The 19,435-nt window shown below is 36.0% G+C and overlaps 1 protein-coding gene across 1 annotated transcript in view; it reads left to right on the forward strand.

Annotated features, from left to right (window-relative positions):
- Positions 1 to 19,435, forward strand: part of LOC123321261 (tyrosine-protein phosphatase 99A) — a 272,028-nt gene that overhangs the window by 15,100 nt on the left and 237,493 nt on the right. The window contains exon 2 of the mRNA XM_044908704.1: positions 5,642 to 5,944. Coding sequence (XP_044764639.1) covers positions 5,642 to 5,944 — 303 coding nt within the window. The remainder of the gene's footprint in view (positions 1 to 5,641; positions 5,945 to 19,435) is intronic.

Consider the following 19,435-nt stretch of genomic DNA (forward strand, 5'->3'; position numbering starts at 1 on the left):
TTCCAAAAAGATGGAATCAATTAAATGATCGTCAAAACCGAATGGCTGCATCGAGCTCCATAAAATTTTCAGATTTATCCCTAGAAGAGTTGCTTTTTCAGAATATGTATCACATTTCCATCTACGGTTATTGTTATTGAGAGATAATACACTCGAAAGGTGACTATCGAAAAATTTCCAAAAAGATGGAATCAATTAAATGATCGTCAAAACCGAAAGGCTGCATCGAGCTCCATAAAATTTTCAGATTTATTACTAGAAGAGTTGCTTTTTCAGAATATGTATCACATTTCCATCTACGGTTATTGTTATTAAGAGAAAATCTACTCGAATGGTGACTTTCGAAAAATTTCCAAAAAGATGGAATCAATTAAATGATCGTCAAAACCGAATGGCTGCATCGAGCTCCATGAAATTTTCAAATTTATTACTGGAAGAGTTGCTCTTTCAGAATATGTATCACATTTCCATCTACGGTTATTGTTATTGAGAGATAATCCACTCGAAAGGTGACTATCGAAAAATGTCCAAAAAGATGGAATCAATTAAATGATCGTCAAAACCGAATGGCTGCATCGAGCTCCATAAAATTTTCAGATTTATCACTAGAAGAGTTGCTTCTTCAGAATATGTATCACATTTTCATCTACGGTTATTGTTATGGAGAGATAATCCACTCGAAAGGTGACTATCGAAAAATTTCCAAAAAGATGGAATCAATTAAATGATCGTCAAAACCGAAAGGCTGCATCGAGCTCCATAAAATTTTCAGATTTATTACTAGAAGAGTTGCTTTTTCAGAATATGTATCACATTTCCATCTACGGTTATTGTTATTAAGAGAAAATCTACTCGAATGGTGACTTTCGAAAAATTTCCAAAAAGATGGAATCAATTAAATGATCGTCAAAACCGAATGGCTGCATCGAGCTCCATGAAATTTTCAGATTTATTACAAGAAGAGTTGCTCTTCCAGAATATGTATCACATTTTTATCTACGGTTTTTGTTATTAAGAGATAATCCACTCGAAAAGTGACTATCGAAAAATTTACAAAAAGATGGAATCAATTAAATAATCGTCAAGACCGAACAGGTTTATTACAGGTGGTCCCTGCTAACAAGGATAATATAAAAGAGGTCCCTGGCCAAGAAAAGATTGGGAGCCTCTGTTCTAGTTGATTTCCATCAGGAAAAAACTCAGTTTCAAATGTATTTGTGGCGTTTCACCTTGAGTATTTTTCGGTATAATTAGTGGCTATAATGAAACGGTGGTTTTTCCTCCCTTCATCTCCTAATTGGATGATCAATTGAGAGTGGTTCGTGATTGAGGTCAAGATTTCGAATAGTAAAATCCCCGGATCTGGGTCGATATAAGAACCACTTGTCTTAAAGAATAGAAAACTAATAGCTCGAAGTTCGAGAGCGTAAATTTCAAAACAATAAGCCTAAGACCGTGGGATATTCGTCTTGTTCTTTCACGGTTTTGTTGCGAAATGTGTCAAGAGTTCTCGACATAGCCGTGCTGAATTGAACTGAAGCAGAACAACAGATAGACGTTTTACCTTATATAATCTGATCACCTCTAGCTCTCCTCCTTTGTGCGCCAGATGGTCCAAGAATTGGGACACCGTTCAAGGCATAAATCATTGCGGAATTATTGTCGATGTCAAACAATTCGGGGAAACTTCAGACCCCCGGTATGCAGTTTTTTTTTGAGGATCAGGAACCAATCAAACTTGAATAATTTATGACCTTCTAATCTTTCCATTTCGACGACCAGCTAGATTTTCGGCTATGGGAGATACAAAATTGCACCTTCGTCCTATCTCTTCATCTGACAGTTTTACTGGAGCAGTCTTCCCAACTATTTCCATAGTTTGAATTTGTATGTTGGTCCTTCTGCAGACAAACGGATACTATTGTTGAGGAATCAGTAAAAAAACTTTTCTTTCAGTGTGTGCAATTATGCTTGCAAAGTTTGAGGAAAATGCTTCATGTATCGATTATAAATTTTTAAATCTAAACTGTCGATATCGTTCCATTGAATTTCTTGAATTTCTCATCCATAAAATAATTCCTGAATAATTTAAGATCAGAGGAACTTTATGGTATCCTATAATGAAATGAAAATAAAAATTTCCAAGAATATACCAAAAACTAATAGTAGAAAACGTGTGAGAATTTCCTATTTTGCAAAATAGGTTGCTGGTTTAAGTAAGAATACAACTTCTTCGAAGTAAGCTTTTTTGACCCATTTGTTAATGTGTGAATACATTTCTTTTTGCATTTCTCAGGATCATCTTCATGCTTTGCTTTATTTCCACTTATGACTTCTCCCTCAATGAATTTTCTAATTTTTCGAGGAAATTATACGTGACGTCCTCATTTAATTTCGATTTGATTCATCTGTTTACGCTTCAAACTGCGGAACGAAAACAATAACAATGTCTATGCTGGTGGATGACATGAGCTTTTCCTTTATTAATGTTATCAATTCAACATGAAAGGCTTAGGGAATGAGTCCATAATAGATTGTTGATTTGATCTGATTATTCTATCCGAGATGAGATAATCGAACCTGTTTGGAATTCTATCAGTGATAATTCTTCATATTTGATAACATTTCTATGTATTAGTCAACAGATTATCCATTATATTATTTGAAACGAATGAGCTCAACCTAATTTGTCTTTGCACAAGCCATCATATTATATCTGACGAATGGAGTCTATATAAATTCATTGAAACTCAACACCAAATATTCGTTTGGCATCGAGGTTTCGATTCAATTCAGTTTCATTTTCGACGAATACAGGCCGGCCCAATTGAAACATATACATCCTTCAATGGATCACAAGGTTGGAAATACTTTTCAGACCCAACATGGAGGGTGGTTTTATTATGATTTGATGTCCTCAAATTGGCTCCTAGCCCTTTCAACTCTAATATGATATTAATGTGTTTGATTTGGGACAAAAATATAAACTGAAGAAATTTATTTTGCTTCAATATTCTCCAAAGATTGGACCATTTGTTCCAGATGACCAAACATAGCATTTGTAATAATGTAATCGAATGAAGACTGTTCAGTTATTTAAGGAGCCTTGTTAAACTCGTAAACTAGTCCATATTGATTAATGAATCAATCCTCATTCGATAAAGAAATCAGAATTTCAATGAGCTAACCTGTTTAAGCCTGTTCTTGAGCCTCGATCATGCTTTAAATGTAGCTGGCAGTTGGGATGGTAGGTGAAGGGCTTTGCAGCTGATTCTGGTTCACTAAAATCAAAATATTCGACATTGTGAGACGCACAATTATTAAAGCGAATTTGAGATGCGAAAATTCGATTTATTGGACAAAGCGAATTTTTTGTTTTTCCACTTTTCATTTTCGAGTTCACTTTGAAGGGCTCTCTGGAGAGCAATTCTCTACTGAAACACGAACTGCTTGGTTTTCTGGAATCCAAAATAGAACATCTATGCACTCCATACCTTATAACAGTAGTAGGATAACCTGATTTTTAGACAGAGGTGCAAAAATGTCATTTTCGGGGGGGTCTAACCCCTTGCTCATTTTTGACCCAAAAATTTGAAATTTTCGAAATCGAGTTTTTGAGCTAGGATAAAAGCCTCATCAACGCTGATAACAAAACCGGAAATCCCAATTGGATCAGACAAATATAACAGGAGATATCGCAGATTGAAATTTGCAATTTTTGAAAAATGCCATTTCCGAGATGAAAATCTAAACGAAGGGAGATAGGCTCACGAAATTGTTTGAAATAGATGCAGCATATTCGAAAACCTATATTTTCATACCAAACTTTCGAATATCCAACGCTGTTTACGGGAAAATCGAATTTTTTGTTTTTCCACTTTTCATTTTCGAGTTCACTTTGAAGGGCTCTCTGGAGAGCAATTCTCTACTGAAACACGAACTGCTTGGTTTTCTGGAATTCACAAAAGAACTTCTATGCACTCCATACCTTATGACAGTAGTAGGCTAACCTGATTTTTCGACAGAGGTGCAAATATGTCATTTTAGGGGGGTCTAACCCCTTGCTCATTTTTGACCCAAAAATTTGAAATTTTCGAAATCGAGTTTTTGTGCTAGGATAAAAGCCTCATCAACGCTGATAACAAAACCGGAAATCCCAATTGGATCAGACAAATATAACAGGAGATATCGCAGATTGAAAATTGCAAATTTTTAAAAAGGCCATTTCCAAGATGAAAATCTAAACGAAGGAAGATAGGCTCACGAAATTGCTTGGAATAGATTCAGCGTATTCGAAAACCTATATTTCCATACCAAACTTTCGAATATCTAACACTCTTTACGAGCAAATCGAATTTTTTGTTTTTCCACTTTTCATTTTCGAGTTCACTTTGAAGGGCTCTCTGGAGAGCAATTCTCTACTGAAACACGAACTGCTTGGTTTTCTGGAATTCACAAAAGAACTTCTATGCACTCCATACCTTATGACAGTAGTAAGCTAACCTGATTTTTAGACAGAGGTGCAAATATGTCATTTTAGGGGGGTCTAACCCCTTGCTCATTTTTGACCCAAAAATTTGAAATTTTCGAAATCGAGATTTTGTGCTTGGATAAAAGCCTCATCAACGCTGATAACAAAACCGGAAATCCCAATTGGATCAGACAAATATAACAGGAGATATCGCAGATTGAAAATTGCAAATTTTTAAAAAAGCCATTTCCAAGATGAAAATCTAAACGAAAGAAGATAGGCTCACGAAATTGCTTGGAATAGATTCAGCGTATTCGAAAACCTATATTTCCATACCAAACTTTCGAATATCTAACACTCTTTACGAGCAAATCGAATTTTTTGTTTTTCCACTTTTCATTTTCGAGTTCACTTTGAAGGGCTCTCTGGAGAGCAATTCTCTACTGAAACACGAACTGCTTGGTTTTCTGGAATTCACAAAAGAACTTCTATGCACTCCATACCTTATGACAGTAGTAAGCTAACCTGATTTTTAGACAGAGGTGCAAATATGTCATTTTAGGGGGGTCTAACCCCTTGCTCATTTTTGACCCAAAAATTTGAAATTTTCGAAATCGAGATTTTGTGCTTGGATAAAAGCCTCATCAACGCTGATAACAAAACCGGAAATCCCAATTGGATCAGACAAATATAACAGGAGATATCGCAGATTGAAAAGTGCAAAGTTTTAAAAAAGCCATTTCCAAGATGAAAATCTAAACGAAGGAAGATAGGCTCACGAAATTGCTTGGAATAGATTCAGCGTATTCGAAAACCTATATTTCCATACCAAACTTTCGAATATCTAACACTCTTTACGAGCAAATCGAATTTTTTGTTTTTCCACTTTTCATTTTCGACTTCACTTTGAAGGGCTCTTTGGAGAGCAATTCTCTACTGAAACACGAACTGCTTGGTTTTCTGGAATTCACAAAAGAACTTCTATGCACTCTATACCTTATAATAGTAGTAGGCTAACCTGATTTTTAGACAGAGGTGCAAATATGTCATTTTAGGGGGGTCTAACCCCTTGCTAAAAACCCTTGATAAAAAAATCAGGTTTTTATAGAAGATAATGAACTACTTGTTTGTTCTTCTTCCATTTACTTAAACTTTCTGCTCTTGTTTCAGATTCGTCCAGTATGACAACAGAAACCATCGTCCTCAAGGCTGGCGAAAACAGAACACTCTCTTGTCCAGGTGTTAATGAACACTCCCTAGTTCAGGCCCTGGAGTGGTTCTCATTAACCCGCAACGTCAAACTTGTGGAATTCATGAGCAATTCGACCACAGTGTGGGACAATCGGATATCACTTGATACGAAAACCTATGGACTATCTTTCCACCCTGCATTGGCTGAAGACAGTGCAGACTATATTTGCCTGGTTAATAGTCGTCCCAAACCGGATGGCATCGTCAGACTGATTGTACAAGGTAAGATTCGGCTATTTCGAGTAAAAGGATACTGAAACTTCTCACTTAACTCGCCAAATCCAATCAACTGTGGTCAATATTGTTTCAAGTTCAAAGATGATTGTAGAAACGCCAATTCTTATGCAGAAACGAATTCTCTCAACTTCAATTACACATTAAATCGAATTTTTTCTGTAATACAGACACTTCCGTACTACAGAAAGCTTTAATTCTGCATATTGATTACATTTAAATTCGATCAATAGTGGCAAATGAAGATATGCATTATTCTATTTCATTTATATTTCAATATGTGAATTATAAGTTATGTAGATCTAATCATTCGATGGAAATATAAATGGAACAGTATACTCGAGGTTGAATATGGATTTTACAATCAATAAACTGATTAGGGTAGATTCGAATATATGTTTCACTACCTGAATTTCGTTTCCCAAAAGAACAAAGGGAATTTTCCAATAGTTTCGATGGGCAATGTGCTATCACCTAATTCAATCTCAGGAACTTTGGTGTTCGGAATATGTGGAATAGAGGTGAATTGATTTATTCACAGTGATTTCCCTGATGAAAGGTAGATAGGGACAGTCATTTCCATTTCGAGAATCCGATATCATGGCAATTTCTTAAAGATGGGGAATGTTCTGAATGTTCTTATGATTATAATATTAGACAGAGTCTCCCACCATCTGGTTTTTATTCGAACCATCTGTATACAGACAGGATGTCCTCTCTAAATTGTCCTTGTTCAGCGTTGTGGTGCACCTCCTGAATATTCCTGTTTTAATCTCTGATGTGATGACTTTACTGTGAGCACAATCCCTCTTGTTTCTAATTGCACATTTCTACCTCAGGAATGAGATTTATTCCCACTTTTTTATTGAAATATCGGTGAGAACGAATATTCTTAATTACTGTTCGCACCAGGTACGAAACTCATTAACAGAATCATCGAATAAACTTACAAATACAAAGAGAACAACGAGGAACAGTTTCAAAGAATATAATTCACTATGTGATGTTTTCAGTGGTCGTTACATCGTAACCTGTAGTCGATTCGTTTGAAAACGTTCACGAAACTGAGCATTAAACTTTATGTAAAATGAAATATGGATGCCTTTGCCCGGATATGTTGAAGTTATGGCTTAGTAAATGAATTCGTGTTCTCCAGGCTTTTTCTTCAAAGAGCCTATTACATTCTGGATGCTTTTCTATGCATTTAAATTGGATTATTTCTCAGGATGTAATCGCAGTGATAATTTCGTAAAGTAAACAAAATATTCGCGGTCAGATGATATAGTTTAATCGAACACCTCAGGGTTGATTATTTCCGTTGATATAATAGAAAGTGTTCAGTGCTTTCATGGCAGTAGAGATAGTAAAACTATTTGAGAGTTAAAGCATCAATTATTTGGCTTCCATTACTACGTGAATATTAAGGAAATGAAGGAATAATTAGTTGGAAAACTGTAGCGAATATAACATGAATGTTTGAAAATCGTCTATAAATTCATGATTAAGTAAATTCCAACTGAATATTAGAGATTGCGAGTGAGGGCTAAGAGAAAACAGAGTAGCCACGAAAGTTCTTTTTCCGAAACCAAGAAAACTGTTTCAGTTTCCCCAGAAAATAATTTTTCGGAATCATTTTGTGGAGTCTGAAAAATTTTTTTATCCTTGAGCTAAAAATATATTTTCTCAGGGCTCAATTACCCAATTCAAGAATCCTACCTCTTGTTTTTACCACAGACAAAAATGAAGTCTCTTTTTGGTTCCGAGGATTATTTGCGGATACAGAAATTTTTGTTTTATGGAGATGAAGATAGTTTTCTTTCTAGAGCTCGAAAATGGTGTTTCCAATTTTGTTAGTATTCATTCAATGCAGTCTTCCTTCCATTTCGAAGCAATATTTTTCTTATGACTCTGGATGTGATGAAAAAACATAAATTTGAATAAATTTCACCTATAATGAGCCTTGCAGGTATTTGTAGAATTCAACGAAATGGTAGATCAAAGACATTCTCGTATCAAATTTTTCATTTATTCCTGATATTCAGAAAATTTATGTGTCACGAATTCTGAATATTGTTTCCGAATGAATATGGACAAACTGGCTGCGCCAATTGTTTGGAACAAGTGAAACCACAGCGAAGCTGTGAAACCCTAAAGCTCTACCCCCACTAGAGGGGCTCATCTTCGATACTGAAAAATTGCACAATATTCTGTTGGCAAAAATTTTTTCAGAGATAGAAAAGTGTGTATTTTACGGAAAATGTTTCAGAAGTTAGAGAGATACAACCCATACAATAATTTTCATTCATAATATGTCTGAGTATGTATGTCTGTTACAGTTTTTGTGTACAAACAGAGTGATGGTATGCCTTGTCAATAACATTGCTGTCAATTTCTGTTATTTGTTCTTAGACACTCCATTCTCTTTTCAATACAATAGATGTTTCAATGACAGATATAAAGAAGTTTTTGTAAAAACACTGGAAACTTTTTTCAATGAAGATATTCGAATCTTTTAATCTCTTAGAGTACCACAAGAGGTCTTGAGCTTTTACTTCGAGTTGAGGGTTGGGCAGCAGGTTGAAACTTTCGATAATTTTGGAAATAATGAATGAAATTTAGAATTTGAAACTTTTTAGCGACTGATTATGAGGTAGTCAGTGGCCACCTTTAGGTTCAGCTGAATTATGGAAGAGTATCCATATTATTTCCATTTTCAGCAAATCAGAACACTCCTAATAATAGGAAACGCATTCCATTATCAATAATGATATCCACGGGGCTATTTTCCTGTGGAAATATTCAGAAATATTATGCGAATGAGAATGTTGACCGCACGCATTCGAATTGCATTCTGATGAAAATTATTTAATTATTGTCTTATTCATGTAATTGAATCTATTGTTCCATGGCATTCATTCAGAAATTCGATGATTTGTTAATTTTTCCTTTTCCGATTTAAACTGAATCAATCGAAGTGATACAAAGCAAATATTTCCTAGTGGATATTCAATTCAATAATTTTATTGCACCCTTTTTAACCTTGCTATAGTCTTTCTATTGAAATATTCCAATATCACCTTTTTTCATGGTAGAATGAAAGAAGATTCAATTGGACTTTCATTACAATCAATAATCATTGTCAAGGTATCTTTTATGTTCCGAATTAATTTTCCAAAGTTGGATAAAGATTGAGCTTGAATAACTGAAAGTTCTTAAGAATATCACAATTATGAGTTTTCATTGGAAAAAGTATGAGAAAAAACATGATTTAAACAGAGAAAAGCTATATCAGTGGCGAGAAACCAAAACAAGTTGAAAACAAATTGGAATTCCATTCTCTTCAAGGATAATAACTGCGCGTATTGAACGGTTGAATAGAAGGAACTGTTCAATTGATGAAGAATCATTCTGCTAAAAAAATAAGTCGACTTGGAGAATGACTTTGTAGTTTGACGAATTGAAAATTGTTGTCTCCCTGAAGAGCAGAATGCGAAGTGCCACCATCTTAAGTTTTTCAAGTATGTGGGGGAGTTCTTTTCAACACTACAGCCCTAAAACCACGGGAAAATGAAAGTTCCATGCCTGCTCTGAACAAATCCCCCCATTCTCTTCCTCGTCTACATTAATCCAAGCAGTGATGATATCTGATTCCATCGACTTTAGAAGTTTGAAGTGGCTTTGAGGAAAATCTTACCCCTTTTTCTGGATTGTTTTGTATTCTCGTTCGTTCCTCATAATAATGAAGATGTTTCGCAGGAATTTCATTAACCAAACTATTTTTTTAGAGCAATTAAAGATGAGCTAATAAAAAAATAGAAATATTTTTCCAGATAAAACAAAATATTATCGGATTTCAAATCCTTAGTTTCGAGTAATAGAACTCAGGTTATAATTTGCATCCATCGAAAATCCTGATGACAATTACGGTACCCCTAATTGGCAAAATGAAGACAAACAATTAGGGAAAATCATCATCGATGAGTCCTTTCATATTCTTATTTCAGAAATTTCTTACGGGTAACGAAGTAAGCCTGCGAAAAAATACTAGTCAGTTGGGGGTGAATTCTTTTCTGACTCGTTATTCGACTCCCCGCTATTCCAGAGTTAAATTGGGGCCCTGTTTCTTTCATATAAGTTTCATATTCGAGGATTCAAATTCAGCAGGTTCATCTTGCCGCTATCCGAGACTTTTTTAAGTGCCCCTCCAGCAAGGTGAATATGAATTATGCACATTATTTTTACTTTCTGTTTAGGGGATCCATTCTTGCCTGATTACCCCTTCTAGAGGGTAGAATATGAGTTTCAGAACTCAATAACATCACTTCGATAGACGAGAGTGGGTGGATGAAAAGAATGGATTAATTCAAAACAGAGGAAGAACCTAGTGATTTCGAATAATTTTCAATTTCAATCAACAACATATCACTTCATATCCTCTGAAGGAAATCATAATTTCTTCATCGACCTTTTTAGGATGAAGTTTCTAATGTTCATCATCACATTCAATTTTGAACGTGACGTCTTACAAAGAGTCCATATTCAAGTTTAGTGACATCAAAATAAGAACAAACACATTTGAGAACATATTTCTTAAGCTAAGTAAATGATTAGAAATCCTGCAATAGAATCCAGGAAGGAATATTTGATGGAAACTAATACCACTCAATTCAACTCAATTTGGCGAAACATAGGACATTTAATTATGAATGAAAAATGTGAAAAATCGATTCTAATCGATTTAAAAAAAATAATGCATACAGCGACCGCATAAAATTAAATGAGAATAGAAATTCCCCTGAAATAATCACGCATTTAACCGAGACGTTATTTAGTGCTCCCAAATGAATATTAAGCCTCACAGAAAAAAAAAACTGGCTCCATGCAAATTCCCGCAGGACTCCTGGGAATAGCAATGGAGGCTCGCTCCTGAAATATTGCAAATGGCCTTAATTATGTAACAAATGAATGAGGAACACTGGCTTATATACGAATGTCAATACGTGTACGAATTCCGTTCCTGATTGAATACTTTATTGGAGGCAGCGACAACAAATGAAACAAGTTTTATTCCCATGCCCTGTTCAAGATTATTTGAATATTTGATTGGTTAGGCTGAACACAAAGGGTGAAACACGTTTGGTTACTGGTGGTTGGAGAATTCTTCTATTTTCAGTGTATTCCAGGGTTTGTTTCAGGAATTTCACTGGGTTTTAGCGGTTTGAATTTATCACAAGTTATGAACTTATGAAGGAATGGGAAGCTTAGTGTGATTCGATCGATTTTCTACAGATTTATTCATTCAATGTTGAATGTTCTGGTCATTGTACACAGATTTTAAATTTATCACTACATTCTACTGGGATATATTTTCGGAAATACGTTCCACTGCTACATCAAGATTCAATACAATATGGTGGACTAAGGTTCAATCTGTACTATTACACCATTCATCAGCTGTTTAATCAGTTAATGATATTGGTGGTTGTATACATAATTAAATCAACGAGGATCAGTGGCGATCACAAACTTCATCGTTTTCTAGAGATGTTATTTTCAATTTTCGTTACTTCAATTTTAACATAAAATGTTCTGAGCGATATTTCAGTTTTAGTTAATCAATCTGCAAGAAGATTTATTCATTGAATTTACGTAACCAATACTGAATGAAATCCACAATAGTAGTGAAGAAACTGAATTACATGATTTTCATTCCTACAGTGTTTTTCCTATCTCAATAGCTTCTTCAGGTTGGTGAAGGTTATATAGACAATTGGGTCTTCAGTTTATTCTTATTTTTGCATAATTTCTGTTGTTTCCTTCTGGATAGTTGAAATTGAGTGTGTTCCATCATGAATAGTTACTTTATTCCCACAAATTCAAGAAAATAAAGATAGAAAACAGAGCACTCAATATTATTCAATTTATTATAAAGAATTTAAGCGAATATATTTGTTTGAACGAACTCTATTGACTAACTTGATGCAGAGAATGGCTGAACTGGCATCTTAAATGGAATTATAACATTATTCCATTATTTTCATTCGAATAAATCATCAAAAATTGTGGAAATTGAGAGTAGTTTTCAGTTTTTCTTTTAGTTACAAAACTTCAATCCAAAATATCTTGGAATTGAGCTGGATTCCTCGCTGAATTTCAAAGCTCATTTAGAAAATTTGCGTCTGAAGTTGAAAAAAGGAATATCCTGTAAAACTTGCTGGTTCTTCATCTGGTGCTGATGCAACTTCTCTTCGTTCAGCTCGAACTTTGGTTCTTTGGGCTGCTGAATATTGTTGCCCTGTTTGGGTTCATAGTACTCGTGTGCAAAAAATTGATGGACAGCTAAAACTTTCTATGTGAATTATTACTGGAACTATTAGATCTTCACCTTTTCAATGGTTAATAGTTCTTTCGAACATTGTACCGCCCAATATTCGTAGACAGACTGCAGTTATAAATTCTTGAAATGAATTTCACCCCTTTCCCGACTCATTTCCAATTCTGTAATATATTTCACAAAATACGATTCCAAGACTGAAAGGGACAAGGATATTTGGCAGTCTGAATGGAATAGGTGCAATATTTTCAACCAAAAATTAGTAAGTGATCCCTCGAATAGAGTTCCTGGTTTTGATCTTCCCAGGAAAATATGGTGTATCCTGAATCGTATAAGAATAGGTCACGGATTTGGCTTTTCCGATGGAATTCAGTTGAGAGCCATAGTTGTGAATGCGGGGAACCATATGGTTAATCATTGTTCAATTTATGAATTTCAGGATAGTTTAAGGCTTAGGTTAGCTTACCTCTGGGCGTTACATCAAGAAGGTAGTTGAACCTCATGTGCTGCTTTATGTTGAGACGCTGTCCTACCCACTTTCCCAACAAGATAATGCACGATAACATAGAGCCAGAATTACGTTACTCCATTTTGAATATAATCAAGTCGATTTCTTGCCTTGGTTCACTAGATTTCCCGATGTTTCACTCATAGAGCTCGTCTGGGACATTATGGGAAGAAGTACTAAGTTTACCCTATCTTCACAGACTCTAGCTCTAGGTACAACTTGCCTAGGATGAGATAACTCAAGAGGAGATCGACCATCGCATTAGAAGTACATGTTTCTCAGTGCACAAGAGATATTATTATTGATTTCTCTCCTTTTTCCGATGGTTGCATTTCTCTCAAATTTTGATCCAACCTTAAGAAGCATTTACACAAAAAATTATTGTATTGTAACTCTTTGAGGGAGTTTGTTCCTGAAAACCGCAGCGAAAGTAACCGTGAAGTTTCTGTAGTTTTGATTCGTGAAAGAACGGTCTGGGGAAGTAGCTGAAAACGCGATTCAATCCTTAGGGACGTCTGAGAGCGTCGCTTATCTGCAACGGAATGGCCTGGGAACCACAACGAAATATAAGTGTAAAAATTCCAACGAAAATTGCACGAAATTTATCAGACATTAGTGAGGCTTATCGCGGAAATAACTTCATGAACATGTGGAGCAGTAATCTCCCGTTTGGAAAATACACATTCCTTGCGTGTCCAGGACTGAAAAGAGTAACATTGCCGATAGCGGATAGCCGTTTATCTGGGACGACCCGCAGAGTCACGCCAATTTCCCGGTATAGAAGGGTGTAGAAGTGGACGAAAGAATCGATCCCACGCTATCATTATCGCGTGCCTCAAATGATTATCACGCAGTTTTACGGAATGCAGAAACGCGAATTGTTCCACCGAAATAAACCCGCCGTTTGCGGTGAGATTCGCATTGGAGTCGACGCTATAAATTAACCAATTAATAGACGTACATCCAAAAAACCAAAAAAAATTGTGCACCCCTGATCAAAACTGTTTCAGTGACGTAAAACGGAAAATAAGTCACCACTCTCTTGATGATGAAATAGGTAACATTCAACAAAGGAAATAATCCGAACATATCCCTATTCCGACCAATTATCAATTCCCAGACACAAATTTATTTATTTTTTATTATCCGATTATTCCTGTGTATTTCCTCGAGATTCATTGTGAACCGATGAAATGAATTCGCGAAAACTCCTTCACGATTGTTTTCGACATCAGAAAGTAAATGATGCAATTTCCCAGAAGTCTCTTCATTCCAGCAGTGTGACTTCCACGGGGAAATATGAAGAAATGGCGTCTCCATTTTTCAATGTGCAACCTGCTGAATCGAGGCCATTCTGCACAATTAGCTCTGGAATATCCGGAATCAATACAAATGCCTCGAGCACAAAAATCTGAGAAATGAGTGTCATTTGTAAATCCATGTACACGAAGTTTCAACAATGGAACATGGATCCTCGTGAATTACCGGGTTTGGCAGTCTTTCAGTACTGAGATTCAAGAAATTTCAGGAATTATGAGGTCATTGATTTCATTCGAAATTTAATTTCGTTTCTTGGTTGTTATCCCACATTTTTCTGGAAAGTTCTTATAGATCTCATCCAGATTACGAGGATTTATTGAAAAATTCTTAGCCTACTATAGAACCAAACAAAATTTCAATGTCAAAATATTTTATTACTCAACATATTCTCCTTTTAATTGGATACATTTATTACAGCGAACCTGCAACGTCTCTAGACCTTTCAAAAAAAAAGTTTCTTCTTGCTCTGCAAACCAGACCTCCACAGCTTTTATTACCTCCTCGTTGAAAGAAAATTCACGACCTTTTAAACTTTTTTTCAGTTGAGGAAAGAGATGATAGTCGGATGGAGCCAAATCTGGTGAATAAGGGGGATTTTCTAGTAATTCAAACCCTAAATCACGAATTTTTTGCATGGAATTATGAGATTTGTGTGCAGAGGTGTTGTCCTGCAAAAACAAAACAGCTTTGGATAGCTTCCCGCGCTAATTATTTCCCGTAGAGTGGTCAGTAATGACGAATGGTAATCTCCGGTTATTGTTCTACCATGATTACTCCATAGCAATCCCAAAAAACTGAAGCAAGAACTTTTCCAGCAGATTTTTGGACACGAAACTTCTTAGGTCTTGGAGAACCAGAGTGTCGCCATTCCATCGATTTTTGCTTTGTTTCTGGATACAGAAATGTACCCAAGTCTCATGAATAGTAACAATTCGGTTTAAGAAGTCTACGTCGTTTTCAAATCCAGCACAGATCGAACGCGATGCTTCTACCCTTGCACACTTTTGGTCAACATTCAAACATTTAGGGATCCATTTTGCAGCAATTTTTCTCATGTCCAAATTGACGTGAATTATATGATGAACGCGTTCGTATGAAATATTCAGTGCTTCAGATATCCGTTTTAGCCCAATTCGACGGTCTGATGAAATCATGTCATGTACTGCAGCGATATTTTCGGGGACTGACACAGAAAGTGGTCGGTCATCATCTTCAATGGAAAATTTACCTCTTTTGAAGCTTGCAGTCCAATTTTTCATGGTCGCATACGAAGGACATTGATCACCAAGGGTATTAAGCATATCTTCGTAAATCTGCTTACCTCTTAACCCCTTTAAATACAGGTACTTGATGATGGCTCGATACTCCAATTTTTAGATTTTCACAGTTTCGTTGGACATCTTTTCTCTTTTAATTTATTGCGTAACTGTGGTTTACTTTTTTGACCTCAAACTCCATACTGACACTCTTATTGTTCGTTGCTATGGTAACGCAATATTTTTTTTTATGCATGGAAGTGGTCGAGGCTAACAAGATATCAATACAACTTCGTAATTCGAAAGCAGGCGCAATTTCTGAAAACAACTTTTTTTTACCTGGTTTTTCTGAAATTAATAATTCCCAGAGCAATAAATTGATGGCAAAACATTCCGATTTCAGAAGTGGATGGAAAATCATAAACACGAGTTGAGGTGTTGATATGTCCACAGTTAAGGCTCTGGAAACCTTCACTTATGAAGAAGCAATAAAATGTGGAAAGTTATCGACGTCAAAAATTATGAACTACCGTGAAAAATGGGAACTGATTCTCTATTCATATACTTCCCAACCACCTTTATTGCAGTTGCCAATTTGCGAAGGCCATTCCTTCATCTTCCCGCTCGGAATGCATGTGAAAAAATGAAAACGTGAAAATGTACGTGAATTTTTCATTTTCAGGGGAACCGCGTATGATTGAACACTGACAGCGTATCGTGTTCGTGCCCTTTCAGTGTGGATCACAAAATTTATCTGGAAAATATTTTTATGTGGATGCCCCGCAGCATTATACGTGGTGATTTATATGTAAAGTTGAAAGCATAATGGAAACAGCTCCAGCTGTAGACATCTTGCCCGTAAACGTGCCTAATCCATTGGAAAATAGACTTTAAAATTTTGATCCCAAGAACACTCGCAAATAGAGACTTCCATCCGACCCGGTGGTTCGAATTGATTCCTGCAAATTACTTGATCTCATTAACTTCTTCAGATCGAAGCATTTCATGGTGTTGGATAGACGTAACCGATGCAAAAACAGTGATATTTATCATAAAATGGATATCTCCTAAGAGTGGTTGAAGTTTTATTTACATTACCAATATAATCAGTTTATATAATCGATTCGCAAAGGGTTTGCGACCAATTTCAGATGATTATTATCGTGGATATTGAGCTACTGAACAGGTGAAAATTCAATTACTTACCCCAATTAAGAAGAAACCTAGGCGAATCTCCACTGGTCTGGTAGCAGAAAGGGGTTCCAAAGAGAAGGAACACTGAGATTCAACCCTCCGTACAATCTCTGTGGCTATCACCTCGCTGATAGAGCTCAAACTTGCTCAATATCACTCTTGTTTAATTAAAATAGATGATTTCACAATAATAGAGATGAAAAACGGTACGATATAACAGAGGAGATTATTAATTATTATGAAGCCCGCAAAGCATCGCTAGCAACTGGGACAAAAACGCCTGATAAACCAGAGTCAGGCAACCTAAAATTTACGACCAGACAGTATACAAATTTCGTGAGCACCGAGTGGAAGAGGCTTTAGGGGAAATAGACAGAAGGAGATCCAAAATGGACGTCAGATTTTCGATTATTTACTTGAGTACCCCACAGAATTTTGAGTAAAAAACTTCGGGGGTATCTATTACTAGTAAATTTGAATGTTCGTTTTTTTGGCTTTATGCATGCCAAAACTGGTCGCTTCGAGTTGTTCCAGAAATGTGGAATCGTAAAATAGCAAATAACAGAGACTGTTATTTCAGTAGGAAACCAATGACTCTCCAGAATAATTGAACCGTCCTTTTTGCACCGAATGGAATATTCGTTGGAATAATATTTATACAGTGGAAAAGTCTACGTATTCGACTGCATTTATATCTGGAAGGAAGGCCAGAATGTTATCCTGACGCAAAATCACAACCTTATATGGATGCAACGACATTTCTGGCCCGAATATAAAGTTCCACATCCTACAGAGCGTTGAGGGTATGAATGATACTTCGAAGATTCAATCTATCGATGAAAAAACTATGTTGTTGATTACATTTGCAAATTGAGGATCTTGAGGAGGAAATTACAGAAATGAAATGCAACAATTCCATTTGAGAAAGCAGTTTTTATTATTGGAAATATAGGAAGAAAAATGAATTGCATTGAATCTACAATATATTCCAAAATTCCCAAGAAATCTCCTGATAATAGAGATATTATAATATTCAGCTAATTTTGGCTTAAATGCAACCTTCAAATTCATCACTGATAACCTTATTTTCCAACCATGCAGAAGGATCTAGTTAAGCAATGTTGATTTTTTGTACCACAGGACTAGCATCGGTGTAACTTCCATGGACATAGTTGGCATTCATTTGAAAATTATAAAGGACGAAGTAAATTCAAGAACCTTTGATATTTCACTGAAATTTCCTCAACGAAAATAATATGTATCAAAATGCCCTGAGCTGCCTTTCGATGGAAACAAAAACGTCTATACGAAAAAGGACCGATCGCGAAATATCGGTGGGAACAATTCTGGAATCTGTCCTTTTCAGGATAACCTTCCCCTGGTTATCGAACGTGAAGGGGGGAGTTCCATCTGCCGTAACGGTAAAATAATAAATTTATCGTCTCATCCAGATTCCTCACAAAACATCACCACCAGATGGAGGAACACAGAGCGAGCATCTGATCGATTGAGATGAAATGGACACGACGGCACTGAAGAGCTGAATTCCCCATAAAAGTTTCATAAGCAAGGCTCGACCAACTGACGACACTCTCTGCCATCAATACCTGACGAAGGCATTCCCGCTATTATAGAACGATCGATGAAAATCGACATGTTTCCTTTCAACAGCCCTCGCAGATCAGAAGTCACAAGAGCGGTCTGAATTCACGCTCGTGAAAAGGGACTTGAGAACTCGAGACTGAAGAGATTTTTATTCCCAATTACTGTTTCTTATGGCAGCGTAGGGAAAGCCATCGAAGCATTTTCATTTTCTGCTTCATCCGCTTATTATAGCAATTACCAGGGTGTATTGTTTGCTCCATACTGCCCACGATAACGGAGATCTTATGAACGATACAGCTCCATTCATCCATATCTTGATTTCTGCAAATGGCGAAATAATCCGTAGTATATCATTATATTGATGATCGTGGGATGACGACTTTTTGAACTCGAGTGGAATCAAGTGTTAGTTAATTAAAAATAACTTAGTGCAAATACTACATGTGCTATTTCAGTTCAGGAATTATGTGCTGGAAACTTTCTTTTCTCTGTCGCCAATTAGGAACATTGAAAACAATTTTTTTCTGGTCGAAAGTCTTTGAATCGATATTTGCCATCAGGTTATGAAGTTGAATATCTAACCGAAAACAAACTGAGCTAAGAATAATGAAAAGAATAAAATCAGAGATAGGCAAAGACACAGACGCAAGGATGTGAAGCTCCTTCCTGATATTTCATTGCTCAGAATACTGTTTGTAGATGTGAAAACCTGATTGCTTCACTCTTTCTCACAATAAGAAGAAAAAAAAATTCCAGTTGGAATTAGAGCGCACTCATATTGCATATGCCATTCTAATGAGTCCCACAATACTTCTATGTGCCAAAAAAAAACCCAGCTTCTGAAACCGAGGGATTTAAAATAATACAAAATATGTTGAAAGAAGAGATGAGGCGAATTCCTAAGAAAGCTGGATGTGGGATGAAGAGAATGAAATGCTAGCGGTTCATTATTTTTAATGATTCATCTTGCGAATTGTGGGAAGATCAAGAGTATTCAGTTTATTTCCGATATTTTCCTGTGTATATATCGTTCAGCATTAATAGTCAATGAATTCACATTTGCATATCATTTTACGGTGAGACTGGTGTTTGGCCTAGTTCATATTACACGGGAGTAATTTAGATGTTTGAAATCTGAGGAAATTTTGTTATATGCCCTTCTTTGGGAAGGGATTGTTTGTTCAATAAGCAAATGAGTATGCGACAGAGTAGTTTATCACCCGTCCCAAAGTTCTAGGTTCTTTGTTCGTGAAAGTTTGAAA

The sequence above is a fragment of the Coccinella septempunctata genome, chromosome X (genome assembly GCF_907165205.1).
Source record: "Coccinella septempunctata chromosome X, icCocSept1.1, whole genome shotgun sequence".
NCBI lineage: Eukaryota > Metazoa > Arthropoda > Insecta > Coleoptera > Coccinellidae > Coccinella > Coccinella septempunctata.